Source organism: Tachypleus tridentatus, chromosome 13, assembly GCF_004210375.1.
Source record: "Tachypleus tridentatus isolate NWPU-2018 chromosome 13, ASM421037v1, whole genome shotgun sequence".
Taxonomy (NCBI): Eukaryota; Metazoa; Arthropoda; class Merostomata; order Xiphosura; family Limulidae; genus Tachypleus; species Tachypleus tridentatus.
Genome location: NC_134837.1, coordinates 33,216,340 through 33,241,395, shown reverse-complemented (window position 1 = coordinate 33,241,395; position 25,056 = coordinate 33,216,340). Strand labels below are relative to the sequence as shown.

The 25,056-nt window shown below is 29.8% G+C and overlaps 1 protein-coding gene across 2 annotated transcripts; it reads left to right on the top strand.

The window, feature by feature from the left end:
- The first annotated feature begins 685 nt into the window (after positions 1 to 685).
- Positions 686 to 23,356, top strand: wal (electron transfer flavoprotein subunit alpha wal). 2 transcript variants are annotated; one of them, XM_076482336.1, is made up of 10 exons: positions 686 to 979; positions 3,239 to 3,394; positions 12,063 to 12,144; positions 13,409 to 13,491; positions 14,363 to 14,462; positions 15,039 to 15,149; positions 16,785 to 16,889; positions 17,376 to 17,527; positions 20,251 to 20,459; positions 23,096 to 23,356. In XM_076482336.1, the coding sequence occupies exons 1-9, from the start codon at positions 926 to 928 to the stop codon at positions 20,443 to 20,445; spliced, it is 1,038 nt and encodes a 345-aa protein (XP_076338451.1). In that variant the 5' UTR covers positions 686 to 925; the 3' UTR covers positions 20,446 to 20,459; positions 23,096 to 23,356. The 2 variants fall into 2 exon arrangements, with proteins under 2 accessions (XP_076338451.1, XP_076338450.1); XM_076482335.1 differs by having other exon boundaries at positions 714 to 979; positions 3,239 to 3,409.
- The last annotated feature ends 1,700 nt before the right edge of the window (positions 23,357 to 25,056 follow it).

The following is a 25,056-nucleotide window of genomic DNA, read 5'->3' as shown; positions in this document are numbered from 1 at the left end:
ATGCAAATCCGCGACCCTCAGATTTCGAGTCGCACGTCTTAACACGCTTGGCCATGCCGGGCCGTTTAGCTTAAGTGACATTCGAGTTGAAAATTCCAAACACAATGGTGTGTTTCATCAGTGCTTTGCCTTTAAAGTTTAAAATGCTTCGTTAAAATATACATGTTTTTTAGTGTTAAAGTATTAGTGTTCTTTACCACAAGATTACAAAGCTAATATGTTCAGATTTAATAATATAGCGTGTAAAACTAAAATTTAAAGCTCGATTATTGAGGTGGACATTTTTGATAATCCATTATCTAGGTTTGCGCTAAAATGAAGAGTATCACTAACTGATAAAGTAATGTGGCATATAATATATTAAATATAATATTAATCAGGAAATCAACCATGGAGATGTGGGCGTTATAAGAGTAACGGTTAATTCTAAGATTTCTATTAGAATAGTTCAAAAATTGACGATAAGTGATAGCTGTGCAAAAAGTGTAGCTTTGTGCAAATATTCGAAACAAACAGAATCATTGGATTTTTGCTAAATTTTATTGAATATAGTAAACCGTTATTTATATAGGATTTAAAGGATATGTGCAGCTGGTGTGCATTTGTCTTAAGATTTTGATTTTAGCTTCACTGTCTGTTTTAGCATAGAGAAATAAAAGTGTAAGGAAATCTAAAAGAAATAATTTATTTTTATTCAAGGGCATTCACGTGCCAGATTCTGTGAGGTCAAAGTATAGATTTTGATACTACGGGAGAATATGCAGCGAGTGTGGTTTTGTATATTGGGAACTTTTATTAATTTTTAATTTGCATGTTATAATACTAATAGCAGTTTTGACTTTTTAATATCTCAAATAAAAGTGTAACATATAATAAAATTTTTAAATACGCAATTTAGTGTGTATAACACTAACATTTATCGAAAATGAACATATTTTCTCTAGGCCTAAGACAAATTTTTTCGAGGAGACTAACTCAGGTGAAAAAAGTGAAGTAATATTAATTATTAGGCCTAGTGTTTCATAAGTTATCTCGTTTTATAGTAATACGTATGGACATTATAATTATTTACGAATTTCGTCAAACGCTATCAGTGTGAGACAGTAACAATTAAGAATCAGTTAAATCTTACTTCAAGGTTTTAGTGTTGTAAATTATATATGAACTTGAACATACTGTTATTTGGACATTGGTTCAGTAATTCACCTCGCCATGTTCAAATAATCAAAATTGTAATCATGAGAGACTTTTCTTCCACTGAATTAAAGTTACTAGTAGGCTAGTGATAACCAGTGAATAGCAATGAACAAAGCAAGGTTTATTATTAGAAAATTAAAGTAGTGTTGTTTAGCAAAAATTAAAGCTTTGCTTTACTGCTTATAGGCTGAAGTATTCACATAAAATTGATTTACAACTATGTTTTATGTATTTTGCATTATAAATAAAAATTAAAATCATGAATTTTTGTTTCCATATACAACTGTGACTTGCTTATAAACTTAAGTTTATTTGTGCTTTTGTTTTTTATGATCAGTATAATGTTCATGGTTCTGTTCTGCTGTGTGTGATACAGAATGGTTGCATGTTAATAAAAAAAAGCATCTAAAACATGCCATTTCTCAGAATATTATTTTCTTTAGCCTTGTAACTAGTTTGAATTATATTGTTTTATTTATGTTTGACATCACTTAAAGGTATGCTTAATGTTTCCATGTACAGTTGTCATGTATTTTTGTCTGCTTGACTACTGTGTGTTTGTCTTAAAAATAAGTGTTAAAAGTTAGGTACCTAAGTCAGAATTTTAGCCCAACTGTAACTGTGTTGTTTATCATGGTATTAACCCTAAACTACTGTGTAGGTGGGGCACATATGTGCTGCTAGTACATAGATATGTTTTTAAAAAGTGATTCATAAGATCTGGAACATCAGTTTTGTTATATTCTGTGTATGTTGTCAGCAATTTGATTTTTTAGTGTGAAATGGATAAACTACATGTATCCGAGTGTTAGTAATTATATGTCACTTATATGCATACACACGAAAAATTCTGTATATCAAATTTTCCTCTTTTTAGAAAATTAGATATATTTTCTACAACTTTTGCAAAATAAAAATGTTATTGAATCAGAAGTGGGCTGTTTAATAAAACCATTACAAATACTTCAGTAAAAACCATAAAGAAATTGCTACTTATTTATTTTAAATTTTACAAAATTTTGTATTTTAGACATAACACTATCCATGGGCTTTTTTTAAACTGCTGTATATCCATTAATACAATGCAATTGGCAGTTTTGTCCAAATGCTGTATACTGCATTTTGTATTCAAAGTCTTTAAATATATTTATCATTGTATTTTACAGTTTTTAACATTTGATCATTAGGACTTTACAATGTAGCATGTAAAATATCCCATACAGAAACTGCTTTTTCTGTAGCTGGTAGTCAAATTTTACTGGGTTTTTAGTGTAGACAAAAAGCAGTGTAGTAGTACTGTTGCATTAAGTATGTTTATTATTGTTTGGGTTTAAAACTTAGGGTTTGTGAATTTAAAAAAAATATGTATTATATAGTTTTGATTTTGGGTGTAGAGGTACACATTTTAAAATGTTTATGTATGTTGGACCTCTGCAATTCATAATTTTAAGGAATTTGTTTGGCTCCTTATAAATGTGCCTGGAATGTTTTTCTAGCAACTGAAAAAAAGAAATACTTGCCCCCCAAAAGTACTAAGTGTGATGTTAAATCTTGTCCTGGGCATTGGGTGATATGAATCCCACACCTTTAATGGATCAACCAGTTTCTTGAACTCATAATGTTGTAACCTCTATCATTCTTGATGGCAATTTGTCTTCAAAATTTACCATTTTACTAGATGAATGAAGAGGCTTGACCTTTTCAATTAAATTTTGTAAGCATTTTTGAAATTTGTTTTAACTCAGAGTAGCAGGATTATATTGTTATCTCGCATTAAAAGCACTAGTACATAATCAAGGTTTTTAAGCTGGTGAAACAAGTGTTCTTTATTGATTTTGTTCAGGTGGAACCCTTTATCCTGTTGGTGTTGAACTTTAATAGGAAAACTTTAGTGGAAGATGTGTGCATTGCTGTTGCATGTATATACCTTATTAGTATGCAGAAAAGGTTCTCTACTTCTAAACAATAATATTAATATAATTTTTTGCACATGTGTTAATGTATCTGCAGATCCTGAAAAGAATTTGTTTACTTTTTATAGAACATTACAGCTGTTATTAGTAGATGCAACAGTTCCCTGGTCATAGCAGAACATAAAGATGGAAAACTTGTCCCCATCACACTAAATGCCATTACTGCAGCCAAAAAGATTGGAGGAGATGTCACGTGTCTGGTTGCAGGAAAAACTCTTGCTCCCGTAAGTAATGTTAATGTAGGTTTGTTTGTTTTTTATTTCCAGATTTTCATTTTAGTTTCAAAGATTATTATTTAGCTACTACTTAGTGTTTATTTCAAATTGTTATGTAGTTTCATTTAACTGAATTAAGAATTGAAGATGTTTTAGTTTTGGCATATCAGTGTTGCACCATTGTATACAGAAGTAAACTTGTGGTTCCAAAAACAATAAAACTAAGTTACAGTTTTAACATTCCAACCATATTTCTTGAGGTACTTTGTGGGACAGTGTCATAATAGTTTAAGTGAAGTGTAAAGGGACTTTAGAAAATTGTGGTTGTTTTAGGGCTGTTGAATCACCACAAACAGAAAACTTTGGGAAGTGGGTGCTACACACAGGTCTTTGTCTAATTTGAATATTGTTTGATAGATTATCTTGATTCTGAGGTAACAGCATTTGTATCAATGTAACTTTCTTCCTTGAATTTGAAGATATACTTCTTTAATTCACTTTCACAACTGCCTATTGTTGGCTCACCTCTGCTAGATGTGAATCTCTTGGCAGTTTCTGTTGTGGTGGTGTTGGCAGCAAAGAAACAATTGATGATAACTCTTCATTGGCCATTTCAGCTTCACTTAGCAATTCAGCAGATGTCTGTAACTTTTTATAAGCTTTGGAAGTATTCAGTAGATCGTCTATTAAAAAGTAAGATAGCTGCAGATATGTCTGTAAGACAGCCAGTAGCTGGGAGAATTTTAACTGCAACAGAAATTTGCTGCAATATTTTTTTTTTTTTTTTAATTTTAAATCTCTTGTGACAACAGCAAACTGAGCAAACAAATTGGTGGTTTGCTGCTATGCAAATCATACTCGAAATCCATATTTACTGGCTAAACATTTGAAAGAGGAAAACTGTTATTCTGTAAGAGTTTTGTATGTTCTGTAAATGACTGAAGAAGAACTTTAAATCTTCAGTTCTGAACTACTTACTTGTCATCGATGAATCCCAGGTTAGTTTAAGAAGAGTTTAAGTTCAATCTTGACTTTCATCAGATGCTCAGTTGGATATGGTGAACTGCTGTTACATTGTATGAAGCAGTCTGCAACTGATGCCCTTCAACATTGTTCATTGCATTTTTGACATTCTAAATTTCTGTAAAGCTACTGAGCCTTACCAAAGAGGATTGAGTGACCTGCATGCTTCTTGACTTATTTAACCCTCTGTGGATGTGTTTCTTTGCACATTATAAGATTTTGAATTGTATTCAAAATTTAATTAAACTTCTTTGTTTCTGTGGTATACCAATAAACATAACTAATACTTCATATTTTAATATTATGTAAGTTTTAAGTTCTTACTTTTATAGGGCAGCATTAAACAACAAAAAATCTAAAATCTCCTCCAGTGTGAAAAATGTGATATTTGCTCTTCAGGCACCTCCTTTTCTCTAGTTTATTTATCACCCCTCCAGAAAATATGAAATTTAATGTAAATTACTTATCATCACTCAGACAAAGTATAATTTTCATAGCTTTCAATCTTATTTGCTTTCAGAGTCATGAAATAGACAACCAGATCCCTCTTGCCACACTTACCTGTCACATCCTCTTGTTCAGAAATTGCCAATAGTTCTCTATACCATTCAATACCATATTATTTTTAACACTAGAACATTAAGATTTTCATACTATATTACATTGTTTTCTGTAAATAACATTAGAGCATTAAGATTTTCATCCATTGAGTGATGTACTATATTACATTGTTTTTTGTGAAGGTAATTGTTTATTTTGCTTTTAGTTCAAGCATGATTCCTACAGGAAACATGTTGATTAGCTTAGATGAAGTTTTAACAACTGTTATCACATAGTTAGAAAGTCAGAAAAGGTGTGATAGTTTTGGAACTTTATTTTTTTTATATATAAGTTATTATTCAGTGTTATTTGATGCATTATGTAGTTAAATAAAAACTTAGTGCATTATTACCAATAATATAAAAACGTAGGAGTAAGATATCTTCATCAGTCCACAGCATAACAAAACAAATACGCAGGTCAGAACTTTTTTTTTCATGTGTGTTCTTTATTAATCAGTGATGTCGAGAAAACCCACTTGTAGAGAAATATATATGTAAAAATGGCTCATTTGGGTTGAGAAAATTTTTTACATAGAGGATTGAACAACGTTTCGACCTTCTTCGGTCATCGTCAGGTTCACAAACAAAGAGAGAGGTGACTGACCAGAAGCTGACCACATGTTTGAAAGGGGTTGTGTAACTGAGTGTTGGAATGTAGAGGGCAGGCTTAGCTGTTTGAATATATAATTTTATATTATTTATTTTATTTTTAATATAGATATAAAGGTGTTCCTTTGTATTGGTTTATTTTGGGCTTAAATTGTTGTACAAGTAAGGCTTCTTTAATTTTGCATCTGTTTATGTTTGTTTCTTTATTTAGTATTTATGTGTTTTCTATGGTTATGTTGTGTTTATTTGATTTGTAGTGTTTGAAAACTTGTGAAGGTGACTTTTTGTGTTCTTTGAATCTGGTTTCCATTTTTCTACTTGTTTTTCCAATATAGAAGTTGTGGCAGTTATCACATTGTATTTTATAAAAAATGTTGGTGTTGTGTTTGTCAGTGTAGTTTTTACATAGTATGGACCTTAGTTTTGTGCCTGGTTTTTGAATAAATTTGGTATTAACTGGAATGTCATATTTTGTTGCTATTTTATGCCAAATATTGGTTATTTTTCTGCTGATGTCAGGAATATGTGGTATGCAGTAGTATATGGTTTTGTGATTTTTTGATTCGTGAGATATATTTACTTTTGTTGGTTGATTTTGCTTTTTGTCAAGGTGTGTGCGTATAATGTTTTCTACGGTTTGTGGAGGAAACTTATTGATATTGGTGAAGTATTGTTTTATTTTGTCTAATTCTTAGTTAATTTTATCTGGCGAGCATAGTTTTATGACTGTGTTTATTTGGTTTCTTAGTATGTTGAGTTTTTGTATTCGTTTCATGTGCTGAGTCCCAAGGAATGTATAGTCCAGTATGGGTGATTTTTCGGTGGATTTCTGTTTTAAATTGTGTATCGGTTCTTGTAATTTTGAGGTTAAGAAATGATATTTGAATGCTTCCTTCTTGTTCACATGTGAAGTTGATGTTGGGATGTGTAGCGTTAATGTGATTGAAAAAATTAAGTGTATGTTCTGTAGATGTGAATCCAGCAACCATGTCATCTACATATCTGTACCAGTATAGTGGTGGATGTAATGCTGTGTTAATTGCTTGTGTTTCAACTTGTGTGACAAAAATATTGGCTAGAACTGGTGATACTGGTTTGCCCATGCTTAGCCCATTTGTTTGTATATAGTTGTGGTTGTTGAACATGAAGTTTGTCTTCATCATGGTGAATTCTATGAGGGTTGCTAATTGGTTGCTGGGAATGTCTATAGTTGGGTTAGGGTCTCAGATATAGAGTTCTAAGGCTATCTTGCAGGCTTCAGTGATTGGAACTTCTGTAAAAAGGGATATAACATCGAAACTGGCCATTAAGGCTTTATGATTAAGTTGATTTAGATTAGACTTGAAATTAAAAGAGTCTTTAATGAATGAGCTGGCTGATGTTACATATTTGGAGAATGCCCATGCTGTGTATTTACCAAGATTGTAATTAAACAATTCATATATGGACATTATTGGTCGTAATGGACAATCTGGTTTATGAGGTTTGGGGATGCCGTATATTTGTGGTGTGCATGAGTCGGTTCTGCGTATGTAGGAATAAAGTGTTTGTGAAATTGTGTTGGCTTTTTTCATTTTAGTAGTATTTTGTTTAGTTGTGTTTCGTGTGTCTTTGTCAGATTTGTGTGTATTTGTTTTTGTAAGTCATGTAGTTCTTTGTATTTCGTGTTCAACATGGCTTAAGTAGTTTTTTCTGTAAATTTTGGATAATGTTTGTGTAGGTATTAAAATTTTTTGATAGTTTTACCTTTACAAAAATGAAAAAACCAACACAATTTCACAAACAATTTATTCCTACCTATGCAAAACCGACTCACCCACACCACAAATATACGGCATCCCCAAACCTCATAAACCAGATTGTCCATTACAACCAATAATGTCCACATATGAATTGTTTAATTACAATCTTGATAAATACATAGCATGGGCATTTTCCAAATATGCAACATCAGCCAGCTCATTTGTCAAAGACTCTTTTAATTTCAAGTCTAATCTTAATCAACTTAATCATAAAGCCTTAATGGCCAGTTTCGATGTTATATCCCTCTTTAAAGAAGTTCCAACCACTGAAGCCTGCAAGATAGCCTTAGAACTCTATATCCGAGACCCTAACCCATCAATAGACATTCCAAGCAACCAATTAGCAACCCTCATAGAATTCACCATGATGAAGACAAACTTCATGTTCAACAACCACAACTATATACAAACAAATGGCCTAAGCATGGGCAACCCAGTATCACCAGTTCTAGCCAATATTTTTATGACACAAGTTGAAACACAAGCAATTAACACAGCATTACATCCATCACTATACTGGTACAGATATGTAGATGACATGGTTGCAGGATTCACATCTACAGAATACACACTTAATTTTTTCAATCACATTAACGCTACACATCCCAACATCAACTTCACATGTGAACAAGAAGGAAGCATTCAAATATCATTTCTTAACATCAAAATTACAAGAACTGATACACAATTTAAAACATAAATCCATCGAAAAATCACCCATACTGGACGATACATTCCTTGGGACTCAGCACATGAAACAAAACAAAAACTCAACATACTAAGAAACCAAATAAACACAGCCATAAAACTATGCTCACCAGATAAAATTAACTAAGAATTAGACAAAATAAAACAATACTTCATCAACATCAATAAGTTTCCTCCACAAACCATGGAAAACATTATACGTACACACCGAGACAGAAAGCAAAATCAACCAACAAAAGTAAATATATCTCACGAATCAAAAAATCACGAAACCATATACTGCTGCATTCCATATATTCCCGACATCAGCAGAAAAATAACCAACATTTAGCAAAAACTTGTAACAAAATATGACATTCCAGTTAATACCAAATTTATTCTAAAACCAGGCATAAAACTGAGGTCTATTCTATGTAAAAACTACACTGACAAACATCACACCAACATTATTTATAAAATACAATGTAATAACTGCCACGACTTCTATATTGGAAAAACAAGTAGAAAAATGGAAACCAGATTTAAAGAGCATAAAAAGTCACCTTCACATGTTTTCGAACACTGCAAGTCAAACACAACATAACCATAGAAAACACTCAAATACTAAAAGAAACAAACATAAACAAACGTAAAATTAAAGAAGCCTTACTTATACAACAACTTAAGCCCAAAATAGACTAATACAAAGGAACATCTTTATATCTATATTTAAAAATAATAATTATAAAATAAATAATATAAAATTATATATTTAAACATCTAAGCCCGCCCTCTACATTCCTACACTCAGTTACACAACCCTTTTCAAACATGTGGTCAGCTTCCAGTCAGTTACCTCTCTCTTTGTTTGTGAACCTGATGATGACCGAAGAAGGTCGAAACGTTGTTCACTCTTCTACGTAAAAAATTTTCTCAACCCAAATGAGCCGTTTTGACATTTATGTGTTCTTTATTCTTTATTAAAAGTAACTTAAATGTAAAAATAGGAAACCTTTTATGTTAAAGGAAAAAAAATTATACTAAAAATATTTCATGGGGAAACCTTGCAAATAGGTCTTTCATATTGTAACGTAAATCCTTCACAGTGGATTCTGTATAATATGCTTGAGTTCATATACACATTTGCATACATTTATACTATAATTTGTTGCAATATGTATATCTTCACAAATATTTGGAAGATGTTTGGTAAAGATTGCAAGTTTTTTGTACACTGAAAATCAGTTTTTAATTAAGTATTTTTACTAATGATTTGTTTGTGAAAATGTTGAGTCTGTTTTGTTAGTAGTCCAAGTATGAAGTGATTTTTAAGTCATGATTAAAACTTCTTATTCATCAAAAAAATCTAGGATATTATTTGTGTAATCTCTTAAACCTCCTAAATACATTTCAAACATTGTTTTAGTGAGACTTTATATTTTATCTTTTATTTTCTGAACCACGTAGTCTACCCTAATTATGTCGAGTAACCACCATAAAAATTGGGAAATAAATATAAATTATGCTTTTTTATCATTCTAGAATTATTACAAATTATAACACAAAAATGCAAATGTTTAGTTTAAATAACTTAAGTCTCAACATTATATATTTATTATTTTTATTATATTGATATTCTGGTTGTGGCTGGCTAACATTACAGAACTTTTATTTACACAGCACACATGCACTTATGTTATCATATCCAATGTAAAACTGACCCTGTATTGGCCATGTTTTAGTGGGTTAGTATTTTGTAATATACAGTCACATTTCAATTATTATACATTATATGTGTACATATATTATCACTATTTAGAAATAAGTGTGTATAAGGAACTTTTTCCAAAAATTGAAAAAGGTGAATAAGCCATATCTTAGCAAATGAAAAGATATGAGGTACATATTTTATATTCCAACTTATCAATATTGTTAATTCGAGTCCCTAATTTGTGCAAAACTATAGACTTAGTATTTTGACATCACAAACCTCTAATTTGAATCAATGCTGTATTCAGTATAACATGACTCACAAAAATTAGTATTTAGGCATGTGCTTTTAATAATTATTTTTTAATATTTTTAATGAAATAATAGTTTAATAAAATTTTGAATGGAAGTCAACAAATGCAATGACATGGCCTGTCAAGATAAGGTTAATAGAGGTATGTGAGCTTCACATTCCCCAAATAATTTACAGCTTGTAATGGCATGAATCTTGAGTAGTCAGGGCTCAAATGGCAGTAAGAGAATAAAATATAAGTATAAATATATATATATACTGTTATGAGTGTAAAGCTATTTAGGATAAACAAATGTAGTTACATATTACAATTTGAAGTCATTTGAAAAAAGGAGGTAAATTAGATTTTTTAAACTTTTTTAATGGTTACAAGGTCAGTCAAATTGACCTGCCTTGTAAAAAGTTAAGATGAAGAAAACAACAGATAAAGAGATTAAGCAAGTATGAGATTTTTGAGAAGAAAAATAGGTTGAAGTCTTAATCTAGAAATCATGTAGTGCTCAGGCTAGTATGTAGGCATATAATTCATGACAAATCCTTAACAAAAATACTTCATTAAAAAAATCTAATTTTTTGTGTACAAAATACTTGTTTCCTAAAAGTCTCCTGTATTAAAATTTATAGTATTGAAACTATAACAAGCACAAGGTAGTTATGAGGTTGGTCCCTGGGATTGAGCCTATAATGAGAAAGCTAAGCATAAATTAGAAAGTGTGTGGAAAGCACAGAATGCACAAATTTGCAGAACTTCTTGAGGTCTTTTATTAACTATTTTGTCATCATTGTTATCTTCAGATGAAGAATCTAAATAACTGTATGAGAGGTATTTAAAAACCTTGACCTTGTTACTACTATTGTCTGAGCTGAACTTATGACCTTCTTGATTACAGCTACAATGAGTGAATTAATTTTAGCAGATCCTATGAACAAATATTAAGGTTTCTTATTTAGTAAGCTGCATTACAGTAAATGCTCTTCTTTTTTAAAACCTCAGACTCATTGCATGTGATATATGAATACATTTCAGTCATATTGAGCCTTTTCTAGTAACTACTGTTGTATACAAAATGTCACAATGTAATTTTAATGTGATAAAGTTAACACAGAACTTTGAAAGTTATGTGAACATCACAAAAAAGTTAGTCTAAAAACTGAATTCAAATCCCTGAATATTGTACTAAAACTTTACATTATCTATTTCTAAATAAAGGAGAAAGAAATGTGAGATCTTACCTAATAAATGTGCAAAAAAGAAATATAAAAGTACAGTAAATGTGTAGATTTGAAACCTCGTGGGCAGCAGCTGCCTGTTGAAAGAAAATGATATTTATGTTTTGGCTTCTGTACGAGGCCTTCTTCACATGAAAAATTTTTAATTTCAAGAGCATTCTAGATATATTACATCATCATCATGATTAGTTCTTTATAGCATTTAAAATATTTAAATTTGGTTTACAACACTTGCGTATTTCATTTTGAGTAAAGTAAAATGGTATCAATCATAAATATTGGAGTCTTGATCATTTTCAAAAGGTTAATCAAAAACAATTCAATTTAAACCTCTGGATTCTTTCTTGGTTTTAAATTTTTTGAATTTTATCATCTGAGAAAAAAAAGGAAGATGTTGAAGTTATTATTTTTGACTTATTATGGCAAACGAAGAATTGTTTTACAGTGACAAACATGATTGTATTAGGCTGCACATGCTAAAATTTAGATTGTATATTAATTTTTTTTTAAACTGCACATTTTTCTCACTGCCAAAGTTTTATTGCTGTAAGAGGTTGATCGTGTATATAATAACAAACACATTTGTAACATTTATAATTATCTGTTAAGATTGATGTTCTATGTCATAAGCAAATAGGTTTTAGTCCATGTAATTTTCTATTTCAGAAGTTGTTTTACTTCTTACTGGGCTTATGTTACAGGTTGTATCAGAATTGTGTAAAGCTGAAGGTTCTGGCAAGATACTTGTTGCAGAAGACCCACTTTTAGAGGGTACATTGCCAGGTAAGAATTATAAGCTTGTTTAACTCAGACAATACAGATTTAGTAGTTATGCATATGTGTGACTATACCTTTTTCTCTGAAGTTTAGGTGTGTATGTAAGTAGGAGAGTATAGTATTAGTACTACTAAGAGGAGCAGCATTAGTGTTTTCTGTGGTCAGATCTTTCATTAAAATCACTTTTTGCCAAATTTAATATGGTATTAGAGGAAAATGGTTAGAACAAAATATCTTTGGAAGTATGTGTGATTGTATGCACATGTGATTTGATATTGTATTATCAAATGACTCCTTGGAGTCTGGAAGCTTTGAACTTGATTCTCACATATCAGAGACAACTCGCAGATTTATTATGAGTTTTCCTTTGGCTATGCAGCATTTGTTGCATTGAACTTCACCAATAAAAGCCAGTTTTCCTAACGTGTAAGACATTTCTTAAATTTTCGTAAAAAATCTATATCTACAAGTCTTCTCTGATGACTACACTAAGTTTAGTACCCATAACATTTACTTCAGTAACAGCTACAAAAGAGAACCAGAAGGAAACCGTATTAAGATGGCAAATGTTACTTACTTCATTCTTGCAAATACAAAAATGTGTTTTCTGACAATTTTATCAAGAAGTCACATTTGTTACATGTACAGGTTTATTTTAGTCAAATGTCTAGAAATAAATTATTAAGCCATTAAATTCAAATCAAAGCAAGCTACTTGTATAAATTGAAATTAAAAATTAACCCACTGATGAGTTCAGCTACTTTTCTTATAAACCTGGGTAGTGTACTTTATTGAGATAGAATTCTTCTCACCTGTGTTCTGGTGGATATGTTTGCTCCATAGTGTCAAGAAAACCTTGATAATTATAGAATTACAGAATATCTGCTTAGAAGGACTTTCATGTAAAGCTTTATTATAAACTTTCTTACTAAGATTTGTTATGTATGAAGATTCATGTCCAAATAAGTAGAAATTACACCCTGTGGGCTAAATTATTTTCTGTGGGCATTCTTTGTATTTGTTGAAAGCTGTGTTGGTTGAATGGTAAGAATGTGTTCTAAAGTAAACAGTATAGAACTTCAAATTGTTGACAAATGTCTCTCTAATATTCTTTATGGAGACTTTAATGTAAAGATCACTAACATCAAAATTTTCTCTCTCTCTCTTTTTTTCTTTGTCTCAGAGTCTTTGAATTTTACATAATATTCGATGGAATTGTAAACAATAATGAATTATATCAGGAACTTTACAGACTGTTTTTTTTCCCCAGAAAGAGTAACTTCTCTTGTTTTGGCATGCCAGAAGCAGTTCAGTTTCACTCACATTTTTGCTGGTGCTGATGCATTTGGAAAGGTATATTTCTGTTTCACATGTGTTTTTATGTATTACTTCTTAAGTTACTTCAAGTTTACGTGATTTTTGGATTTTGTGTAGTTTGTTCTTGAGCTGTTTGTAAATGTGTTACTTTTAGCTTGTTACTGTTCATTTGATATTCTGAACTGTATAATGCATGCCTGAATATGTTAACCATTTTCATGTATTACATGTTTAACAAAAACAAAAAAGGTATGGTAATCAGTCATATAGGTGAGGCTTAGTGTGATGAAAACTCAAATTTACACATTACAGTAATGTTTTAGTAACTATTACTAGGATATACAACTTCATGTAATGTCAATATTCTGGATATATTTCTTGGAAAGCTGTAGTAATGTATTAACTGACTGCTTGGTATATTGTTGTGGGCTATTGTATTTTACTTGACCATGTCCTGGTTGCACTTTTAAATACTCATTTTGGTTCTCTTAAGTGGGCAGATCAGCAGTATAATGTTTGTTCATACCACATTTGTAGTAATGTGTGGAAAATTACAAACTGTTAGTGTATTAAGTTCAGCTAGTTCATTTGTGCAATATTTAGGCATGTTAAGCCAAAAGTATTAAAATGAATGCTTGGTTCATTAAACTTGAACATCTTTCTGGTCCTTTGCTGTAAAGATGGACGTGACTTAGAGTTATTCTAGTATGAGAAGAAAGCAGATTATCGTTCCTAGAGTGATCTAAAAGTCCAACATATTGAAAAATACATTTTATTGCTTTACCCCACTGTACATCTCATGTTTGTGTGTTCACATTTATCTTAACTTTCAAGCATATCTTTCAGCTTGTTAAAAGATATTTCAAGCCGTATCAGATTTTGCATTTCTATTTTGATTATACTGCAGAGTTTGATACCTCGTATTGGAGCAAAGTTGGACGTTTCTCCAATCTCAGATATCTTAGACATCAAAAGTCCTGATACCTTTGTACGAGCCATCTATGCAGGTGAGGAATTTTTTTAAACAAATAATACATTGGATATTCTGTTAAATAAGAATATATTTTCTTTTGGATTGATGAACCCTGAGGTAACTGTTATAATACCATTATTGAATGAAAAATTATGAATAACCATAAAAAAGTTTATACCACAAACCTTTTGATATCATTTTTTTACAGTTTTTGCATCCATTTATCTAAAAATGTATCTTTAAAATCAAAATTTAATTTTCTGAAAGAGGAGTAAAGATGTTATGAAAGTTCTATTGCTTTACTTTTACTCTATTATAAAACCACCTTTGTTAATGGATAATAGTTTGAGTGTGTAACATCTGCATTTTGCTTTCACCATAAATATGGCTACAAATTTATAAGTAAAAAAGTGAAAAACAGACAGTTACTGTCCACAAGATAAAGCCAAATTGATATCTCTGATAAAATGTTAATTTACTGTTTTAGCCAATAGGAGAAACTAAGTTGGACAAAAAAAATACATTTTTTAATTTTAAGATATTACTTCTGTTAAAAAGCTGAGTTAAACCAATTTGCTGGTTGTTTTTGTATTTTTAACTCTATAAACAGGTAATGCTATCACCACCATCAGGGCCATAGATCCAGTAAAAGTCATCTCTGTCCGAGGCACGTGTTTTGAGGCTTGTCCACTGGTCTCATCAGAAGCTCCAACTGAAAATGGTAAATTTACACAAAGTATATAAATAATTAAAAGGTTTAGTTGATAATGATGTGGGTTCTTAAGCTTATGCTTTTAGTTAAGAAAACAAAAACTAATTATATATATTTAATTTTCACATTACATAGCATGAAATGTAAGTCATTAAGGGACCTCTTGGTCCATATAGGCTGTTTCATTAGTAAACTAAACTTTCAAATTAAAATAAAACACTCAAACCTAACCCATACCACTAAAATATTTATAAACTTTAACTTTCTTAAAGGTACTACATCCACCATAACTGATAGCAACCCTTTCCTTGTTAGAAAAACAAAACAAAAAAAACTGTTGTAGGTAAAATGACTACAACCATGGCAATATTTGCACTTTTGTTCCCTAGTCCTACCATTAAGTATGGAAAAAAAAATGATGCATCAAAACTGTCACTTTAAGAATCTTAAATACCTCAATCAAATCCCCTGTAATCTTTATTCCAGAGAAAACATTTTCAAAGATCTTAACCTGTGTTTCTTTGATAACCTTTTATCATTGATATTATTCCATTAGCCCATATTATATTAGCCATGTAATATGGCTAATATAGGATATTAGCCCATCCTATGAACATGTTCAAACAGTTCAGTGTCCTTTATAAGGTAAAGAGGCTCAAGACTGAAAACAGTGCTTTAAATGTGGCCTGAACAGTGACTTGTGTAATGAATTATTAATCTCTTTAAACTCTAAATATAAAAATTTAAAACAGAAATTTAGATTTGAAGAATTAGGTTTTCATGTGTTTCTACATAATATTTTGAAAATGTTAGGTATTTGTGTGTTTATCTTTTAATTTCTTGTTAAGAGCCAAAAATGCTTAATTTAATTTCACTTCCCCATAAGAAGATCAAAGGCTGTCTGGAAGGGTCACCTGTTTTAACCAGTTGCACAACTATACAGTAGTGTGTTGTCTTTCAGTCAGATAGTAGAATCTAAAATGTTGTCACATGAGGGATGCTTAATGCTGCAACTTGTACTGTAGTGATGACAGTAAAATATGTATGGCATGAATCATGAGAAGAATTATATACTTTGTAGGTTACAATACATCATGACACATGAACCTCAAAATCAATAAATAAAAATATATGTTTATTCTAGTTTTGGCTTTATTTGCTCTGTAACAGATACTTTTGAGGATTCTGTAGAAGTGCATCTAGTATGACATTTATCATTGCATTAAATATACACTTCTTAAACTTAAATCTAGAACTGTAGAAACTTGGTAATTAAACAGCCAATTAACGGTCAGACTTGGGAAGCAAAACCTGGTACTTGGTTTTCCATTTTGCAATATTTACTGTTAGAAATATTTAATATTGATTAATTTCCTGACTGTTTATTTTAGATTCAGCTGTTTTAAATACAAATTAATGTGGAATATTGGTTTTATTGCCAGTTTTATGATACTTTATTCTTTGTTAAAAAGTTGTACTATAATGAAATTTTAAGAGAAATGTTTTAAAGGTATTTGTTACAACAAAGAGTTACTTTACTTTATGACTGAATTTGCATATTTATTATGTAAAATTTGAAACAAATATAGTTTTAGGAAGCAACTAGTTCAACTCATAACTAAAATCAGTGTTATAATTATATAGCACCTCAATCTGACCTTAGTTGGGAACTAACAAAATGGATTAGTCAGGAACTCAGTAAAAGTGAACGACCAGAGCTTACTAGTGCCAAGACTGTTGTGTCTGGGGGTAAGTAGTTTTGTGAATGATACATTAGAGACTGGTACATTAGGCGTAATATTATTTAATGCATGTGCAATTGTGATTTTATGTTTTATAAGTGTATTTTTCAGACTCTTCAAGAACAAAAGAATTTTACTGTTTTTTCTATTATCAGAATGTTTACTCCACAATTACTTGTTGTACTATTTCACTCTTAATTCATGGTAGTTTTTTATGATAAATGCTTTGACTCTTACTTGCTCATAGTACACTGGTTAGGAACACCATTATGCATAATTCAGTATTGTTGTGTTCCATGGTCTTTTCTAGTTGCTGAGCTTAATATAGTATCTTTAGTACTTGAAGTGTTTTTTGTTAAAATAAAAATTATCATACTTCTGTGTTTGACTCACTTGAAAATTAAGAAACAATGGCAAAAATGAGTTTGTGTTTGCATATTTTTGTGGTTGTATTAAAGAATGATTTTCATGATGCTACTTGCCAACCTCCCAGGAAGAGGTCTGAAAAGTGGAGACAATTTTAAACTTCTTTATGATCTGGCTGATAAAATGAGTGCAGCTGTTGGTGCATCTCGAGCTGCTGTTGATGCTGGATTTGTGCCAAATGACCTTCAAGTTGGTCAGACTGGTAAAATTGTTGCACCAGTAAGTTATTTCCACTATTCTCTTAGCATTTGTTTGGTATTATTTGCTTATAGTGAATATTAACAAGATGACCATGTATATTATTAGTAAGTCGGGTATTAAAAAAGGGTCATTTGTACTCTAATAATCCTCAGTTATTAAATAACTGTATACATTCTACTAGCATTTCAGTTTAGTAAGAGTATAATTGTCATCTGCCAATTTTTCAGTTATTAAAATGACCACTTACACTCTACTGGTGTTTCATTTAATAACTCTTTCAATTTGGGCCCAATTAATTTGACTGCCCACATGACCTCTTTGTACTAATTTAAAGTATTTATAGATTTAATACTTCTAACTTTCAATACAGTTTGTATATTTTCACAAAATTTGTCAGTCTTTTAGTTAGCATTATAAGTCTTTCACACATAAAAGAATCATATTTTTATGAAGTATTTTTAATGAACTGAAGTAAAAATGTTTCTATTAATATGTTGAGTATTAGTTTTGAATAGTCCATGTGCAAAGTAATCTCCATGCTAAGATTAAAAATAATTTTCCTCATTTTAAAAATCTCAAACTTCCTTTGTATAATCTCTAAGGTCTCCAATATACATTTCAAACCTTTTTTTTTTCAGTAAAACTTTATATTTTATTTGTTATTTTCTCTGTTGTAACTCAAAACAGGATCGGTCAATTTGACTATTAAAATATGGATTATTAGCCAAGATTTTATGCTGTGCTAATTGGTATGATATAAAAAATAATAAAATTTTTAATGTAAGACACTAAAACTTTCAAGTGTAGTAAAGGATATCCAGGATGAAAGAGTTAGTGACTATATACACTATGCTAGTTTTTAATTATTACAATGATTATATACACTGCTAGTGCTTCAATTATTTAACCCTTTTGCTACAGGCTTGGTATAATAGACATGAGGCCTTTTTGCACATTTGTACACGTTAAGTATTTTCACCATAACTTTTGATACAGCATGAGTATCTTCACAAAATTTGGTAGACTTTTAGTCATATTACAATTTTTTTGTATACAAAAAGTCATTTTTAATAAGATATTTTTACTAAAGATTTGTTTGTGAAGATTTTTTTTTTGTTACTAGTGCGAGTGCAAAGTGATTTCATGTTATTATTAAGAAAACTATTCTTCATTCCAAAAATCTCAAGTATTATTTGCATAATCTCTAGAACATCCTAAATACATTTTAAATGTTTGTTTTCAATAAGACGTTTTATTTTGTTATTTTCTTTACTCTAACTATGTGGGGTCTGTCACTTGACTAACCTTGCACATACACAAAATAAATTAGAAAGTAAATATAAATTATGCCTTTTTCATGCTAGTATGACTTCGTAATGTAAGATGAAAACATAAATGTTCAGTCTAAGTAACTTGTGGCTCATAATGCTATGTATTTACATAAATATTTATTTTTTATTACATTGCAATGATGCATGTTATGTATCCAGAATATAAAACTGACCTCTAGTCTTACCTGTCATGGCTATGTTTTTGTGGAATAGGATTTTGTTGTTATATACAATCACATTTCAGTTATTATATATATATAAACACACACACATATATATGTATACAGGTTATTATTATTAGGAAATAAATTATTAAACTTATTTTTCTTAAAATATAGGACAATAAATCAAGAATTAAAGCAAACAACATCTTCCCTCTACAACCTCTGTACTCAGTTGCTACTGGACATAGGTTGCTAAGCCTTTTTTAAAAATTTTACACATGGAAGATGTGAAACAAAATATTTTTAGGTTTTATATATATATATATTTTTTTTTTTATATATATACACACACAGTTGAATAACCAAAAAGTCATAAATAACTATGTTGATACCATAGAATTCCACTATAATTTATTAAGCTTAGTAACGAACGTATTTAGATTTTAAAAAACGTGAAACTACGAGCAGGCTAAACACACAAACTACCTTCTTGAAAACTTGGATTGAAAGAACATGCTAGATTTTTTTACAGATTAAAATGGCTGAGAAAACTACTCTGGGGACACACTAAGCTGATAATTGGTTATTTGTATGTCATATACTGTAGTAAGAGTACATAAGGAACATTTTCAAAAAATGGAAAGATGTGAAGGGGGCCACCATGTTTGATTCAGTACATAAACCATATCTCAGCAAACTAAAAAGATGTGAGATTGTTATTTTATATTCTAGCTTGTCATTATTAGTGATTTGAGTTCCTAATTTGTACAAAGTTAAAGACTAAGCTTTTTAACATCACTAAACATCTAATTTTAAACAGTGCTGCATTCAACATATCACATGATTCATTAAAACCTATATTTAGATGTGTTCTTTTAATATTTACTTTTAAATTAAGAAATGAACTAATATATATTAAAGTTTGAATTATATTCTACAATTTGATTCTAAAATTATTGACATAAATTTATAAAATAGTGTTCCATAAAATTTGGAATGAAAGTTAACAAATGGAATGACATGGCCTTTAACCTACAACCTGTAGTGAAGGGATTGAATAGCACTTTCTGTCATCTAGTGTTTCATGTATTGAAATGATCACAAACATACCACTAGCATTTTGATTGCTATTAGAATACTGCCTGCACTATTAATTGTTCAGATCTTGTAAAAATAAATAACTAAATCATATTTTGATGTGATTTGTAAAACTTTACAGATTCTCATCAGACTAATATTTTAATAGGAACTGTATATAGCTGTGGGTATCTCTGGAGCTATTCAACATCTTGCTGGAATGAAAGACTCTAAAACCATTGTGGCCATTAATAAAGACCCAGAAGCTCCAATCTTCCAGGTGGCAGATTTGGGGCTGGTTGCTGACCTATTTAAGGCTGTGCCTGAGATGACTGAAAAAATTGACCAGTACCTGAGTAAATAAATATCTTTTAGGAGGTAATTGTTTTTGTGTGTGCCATCTTAACCTAAAATAAATTATCTTATACTGTTTAAAAAGTATATATAAAGTCTTATAACATTTTTTAACCCAGCACACACACATTCTGTATTAATAGTAACAAGAGATATCTAGCAAGACAGATATTAAGTTCTTATATGTTTACCCAGCACTTTGTCTTCACTAAGAAAACCTTCAGTACAATTTGAATATTAAGGTTGATAAGTTTATAACATTTTGAAAAAAAAATAGATAGTGAAAAAAAAATGAATACCAGTTTAGTTATGATTATTTAAAAAAGAGATCTATTTTTTTACATATTGAGTATCCATAAAACAAATTGTACAAGATACATCTTATTTACTTAAATTGTCAAACATTGTTTTTGATTTCATAATTTCAATAATGTTAGAACACAACTTAATCTGTAGAGCATGTGTGAAAATTAACTTGTATAAACTGTAAGTGTTCAACATCATAGATAGTGAAACTAATGTCTGTGCTAAATCCCAACATTGAATATAATAATAATTTTAAGTTTCTTTATAACTTGCCTAAACACAAGTGCATTAATTTAATTCCAAACACATAATTGTATAAAGCTTCTGCTAAGAGTTCAGTGGATCAAATATTTTAGTGTCTAAATATGATAAGATAGTTAAATAAAAGCTGAAGCATTTTATACTCAGCAAATGGGATAAAACATTGCAATTAAAGTTGTTATTAGACTTAATACCTGATGTGTTTAACTCAAGTTTCTGTCTAAATCAGTGTTTTATAAACAGTATCTTATTTTCAAAATTTCTTTGATTTTGGAAATCATGTACATTCAGTTGCACTTTAACATTAAGGGTAAAGGACAACTCTTATTCACGTTTATATAAAAGTTTTAGTGATTCTTAACAGAAACTGTAATAAATACGTAGGTGAGAAAAGTTAGAAAATCCACTGTCACGCCCATGAGATGCAGAATTTATTGTGTATTAAAATCGAAGTTGGTTGTGATCTGTTACTTCAACATGCAATTTTGTTTTATAAAGCAATGTTGAGTATTTACCTGTCAGTTACAAAAACTAGCTTGTTTTAGAAGCACATTATTTATTAAAATAAGAACGTGTAGCTTGCGAGTGAAATAAAACAATGTATAATGTTTTTAATTTTAATAAATGAAGTAATTATAAAGTTAGTTTGGTTACAGATCATTTGCACTCGTGTCTAAATGAAATGAATGACTGAAAGTTGTTGATGAGAATATATTTTCAATAATTGGCCAAAAGATGTTAGAAAATTCAAAATTGGTTATCTGCCTGACTTTTCTAGGTTTGAGATGGACATTTTAGTTAAAGTGGTAGAATAGCTTTTCATTATATAGTTCATTAAAACGTTAGAATAAAAGTAGTGATGAATATTCAGTTTAATAATATTTAGTGTCAGACCTGTGGCTATTTGCAAGACACTTGACAATATAGCACTTGTTTGACAGTCAAATACTTGAAGTTTTCACAGTTATCAAATGTGTGCTACTTGTTCTAGAAGTGATAAATAACAACCTAACACATACAAAAAGCAGTTAAATAATAACTATCATGTGTAAAATGATAATAACATTTAAGTTTTCTTTTTTTAGAAAATATTATAAAACTGTTACACTCGGTTATCAATAGTGTCTTTTGTGTCTTTATGCATAGATTCATTTAGTTTTGATATTTTCCAAAGTGTATAATCTTGTGTAAGATAAATTTCATTAAAGTGTGTTGATTCATGTTTAATGTGGTAAATTAATTTTACTGTTTTCTAAACAGACATCTTAATTTTTATAACTGAGCGTTTTAGTCAGTCGACTACTAAATAATTGTCCATCAACAACAGTGATTTTTTAAAGAGACTTGGTACTCATAAGTTTCCTTAAACCACAAAAACATGTTTAATTATAATAAAGTACTCTAGGAAATGGTTTGTAATTTGCTTATGAAATGGATATACTAAACATTTGTAATAATTATAAGTTTGTATGCAAGTTGTAATAATGTTTCATAAAATATTACTACATAAACAAATTATTTTATATAAGCAAACAGATGACAGCAACACATTACAATTCATCAAATAAGCACAATAACAAGTGGAAAAACTATGTGTCAAGATTAATTATAAATTCAAAAAACAAATTGTATTTTAACAAATCATCTCAGTTGGGTTTTTCTCATTTTCTTAGTTGTTGATTTGATGAAATGTTATACTGCCATTTACTTGCTTGTAAAAAATTATTTAGTTTTGTAGTAATATTTTAGTAAATATACAGTTACAGTTATATTATTACTGTACAGAGTTTTTACAAATATGAAGTGTACCCTTTTCATAAACAAACCATGCAAAATTACTTGCAGTGTTTTAATATGATTAAACGTTTTTTTTAAGTTATTGCAAGTGTAAGCACCACCACTGAGTAAGAACTTACCTTAACCACAAGTGAATTTTAAAAGTGGGTCATGGATTAGATGAGTTAGTGTTACCACAGGTACATAAAAATATCCTGATAAATAAATATCCTGAAAAAGTTTGATTAAAATTGAATGTAAAATTGTGTTGTGTACAGAGAATGAAACTCAAACAATTTTTCTATGTATTTTATTAGGTGACTACTTCTCAAATTTGCTCATTTTACTGAAGTTATTGAAGATAATTCAGTCCTTTGGAAAAACTTACAGAAGAATAAAAACTGGACTTTTAAGAAAAGCAAAAAAACAGTTGACTGAATTTAAGAAGCTTAGAGACAGCTAAATATTTTACTGATTTGTAGAAAATGTATCAAGTTCCTTTATTTTGAATATAAAACTAATAATACATCAACTCTATTGGTACAAAACATGTATAATTAAAATTATACTGATTTTCAGTAGTGTGAGTATTATGTCATTTTGTGTCTTTTGATAATTACAGGCTGATATTATACTTAGGAAACTGTTAGATTTGGGACCAGCATGGAAAAACACAAAATAAAAATGTCATCAAAATAAACTTACAATTTTTGTTTTAAACTTAACTTTTTGTCTTTGTGTTCTCACAATTCTCAAAGAACATAGTACACATTAAAATATTTAGTGCACTGTATCTCAGAATGGTTGGTATGGGTATTAACCTGAAGATGACCTAGGAAGGTCGAAATGTTGTTCTCTTCTCATCAATACCCATACCAGCTGTTCTGAGATACATTTTTATTTCAAGGGGATTTCTTGTGATCAAGAATGCTTAGTGCACTGTTAATCTAGTGTACTTTAAAAACAATAGATTTACCTTTAGCTTTAATTCAAGTGTTATGGCTAATGGTAGGAATTGGATTAAGAAATCATATTCATTGCAGATACATAAATGAAAATTTTTAACTTAGACTTGAACTAAAACATTTTGCCATTTGCACATTTGATTATTTTAAAAAAAACTATTACCTGAAATTGCTAACTTTAGATGTTATTAATTTTAGTGGATTAATTATCCAGAAAGTAGGTTTTGAATTGTTTTGAAATAATTCTAAGAAGGACATCAGTTACAGGTGTATGTTAAATATTTTAAATGACTTTAAAATACGATTTAGGAAACCGTGAAAGAATAAACATTTGCAGAAATTAGAATTAGCTTTAAAATTGTGAAATATAAGAAAAATAAAATATGACCTTTGAACTGTTATTCCTAATCACACAAGGTGTCTGTAGTAATGCTGACCTCATTATATTTAATAGCACTTCTATGATCCAAGTTTTTTCACTAAATTTATTCACATGGGGATGGCTTCATGTATTAAGTACTAAGATCACAATGAAAATGGCTTCATGTATTGTATTAATTACTAAGATCACAATGAAAATGGCTTCATGTATTGTATTAATTATTAATATCACAATGGAATTGCTTTCATGGAATAAACACTAAGACACAGCTTTGATCTGGAAGTAACATGGCTTATGTGGCCACAGTTTCAAAAATCATTTTGAAGATGCAAATTAAAACCAATATAGCAATTTTTGGCAAAACAGAACGACCAATCGTCTCAAATTGTTTGGTAATATGTTAATAAACTTTTATCACTCATTCATTGTTTATGTTTCTCACGGTTGATATTTTAATGTCAAAAATAAACCTTACCGAAAATTACACTTGTGTAATGTTTCAATTTATTTGAAGATAGATTTTATTCACATAAACTTTTTTTTTTGGTAACTCAACTACTAGTTGTTATCGATAATAATTATGGGATTTTTTTTTTTACTTTTAATGTAATACTAAATAACGTGTAAAATTGTTTGTTTGTTTTTCCATAACCGTGCAGTAAAGTTGTTTAATTGGTAAATATTTGAGACGTAACACATTGTTTCTTGCTGAAAGAGTTATTTATTATTGAGGTGTACGACATAAATATTCGTCTACAAATTTCACAGAACCAGTCATTCACAGTAATAATCCTAATAATGTTGCTAGTAACTGCTACGGTGTATTTCACTGAAAATAGTAACAGCTGTTATAATTATACCAAAGTTTTAGGAATGTTTTGTGAACATTAATTTTGAGGTATAAACAAAGCTTGCTTTTATAATTGATTAG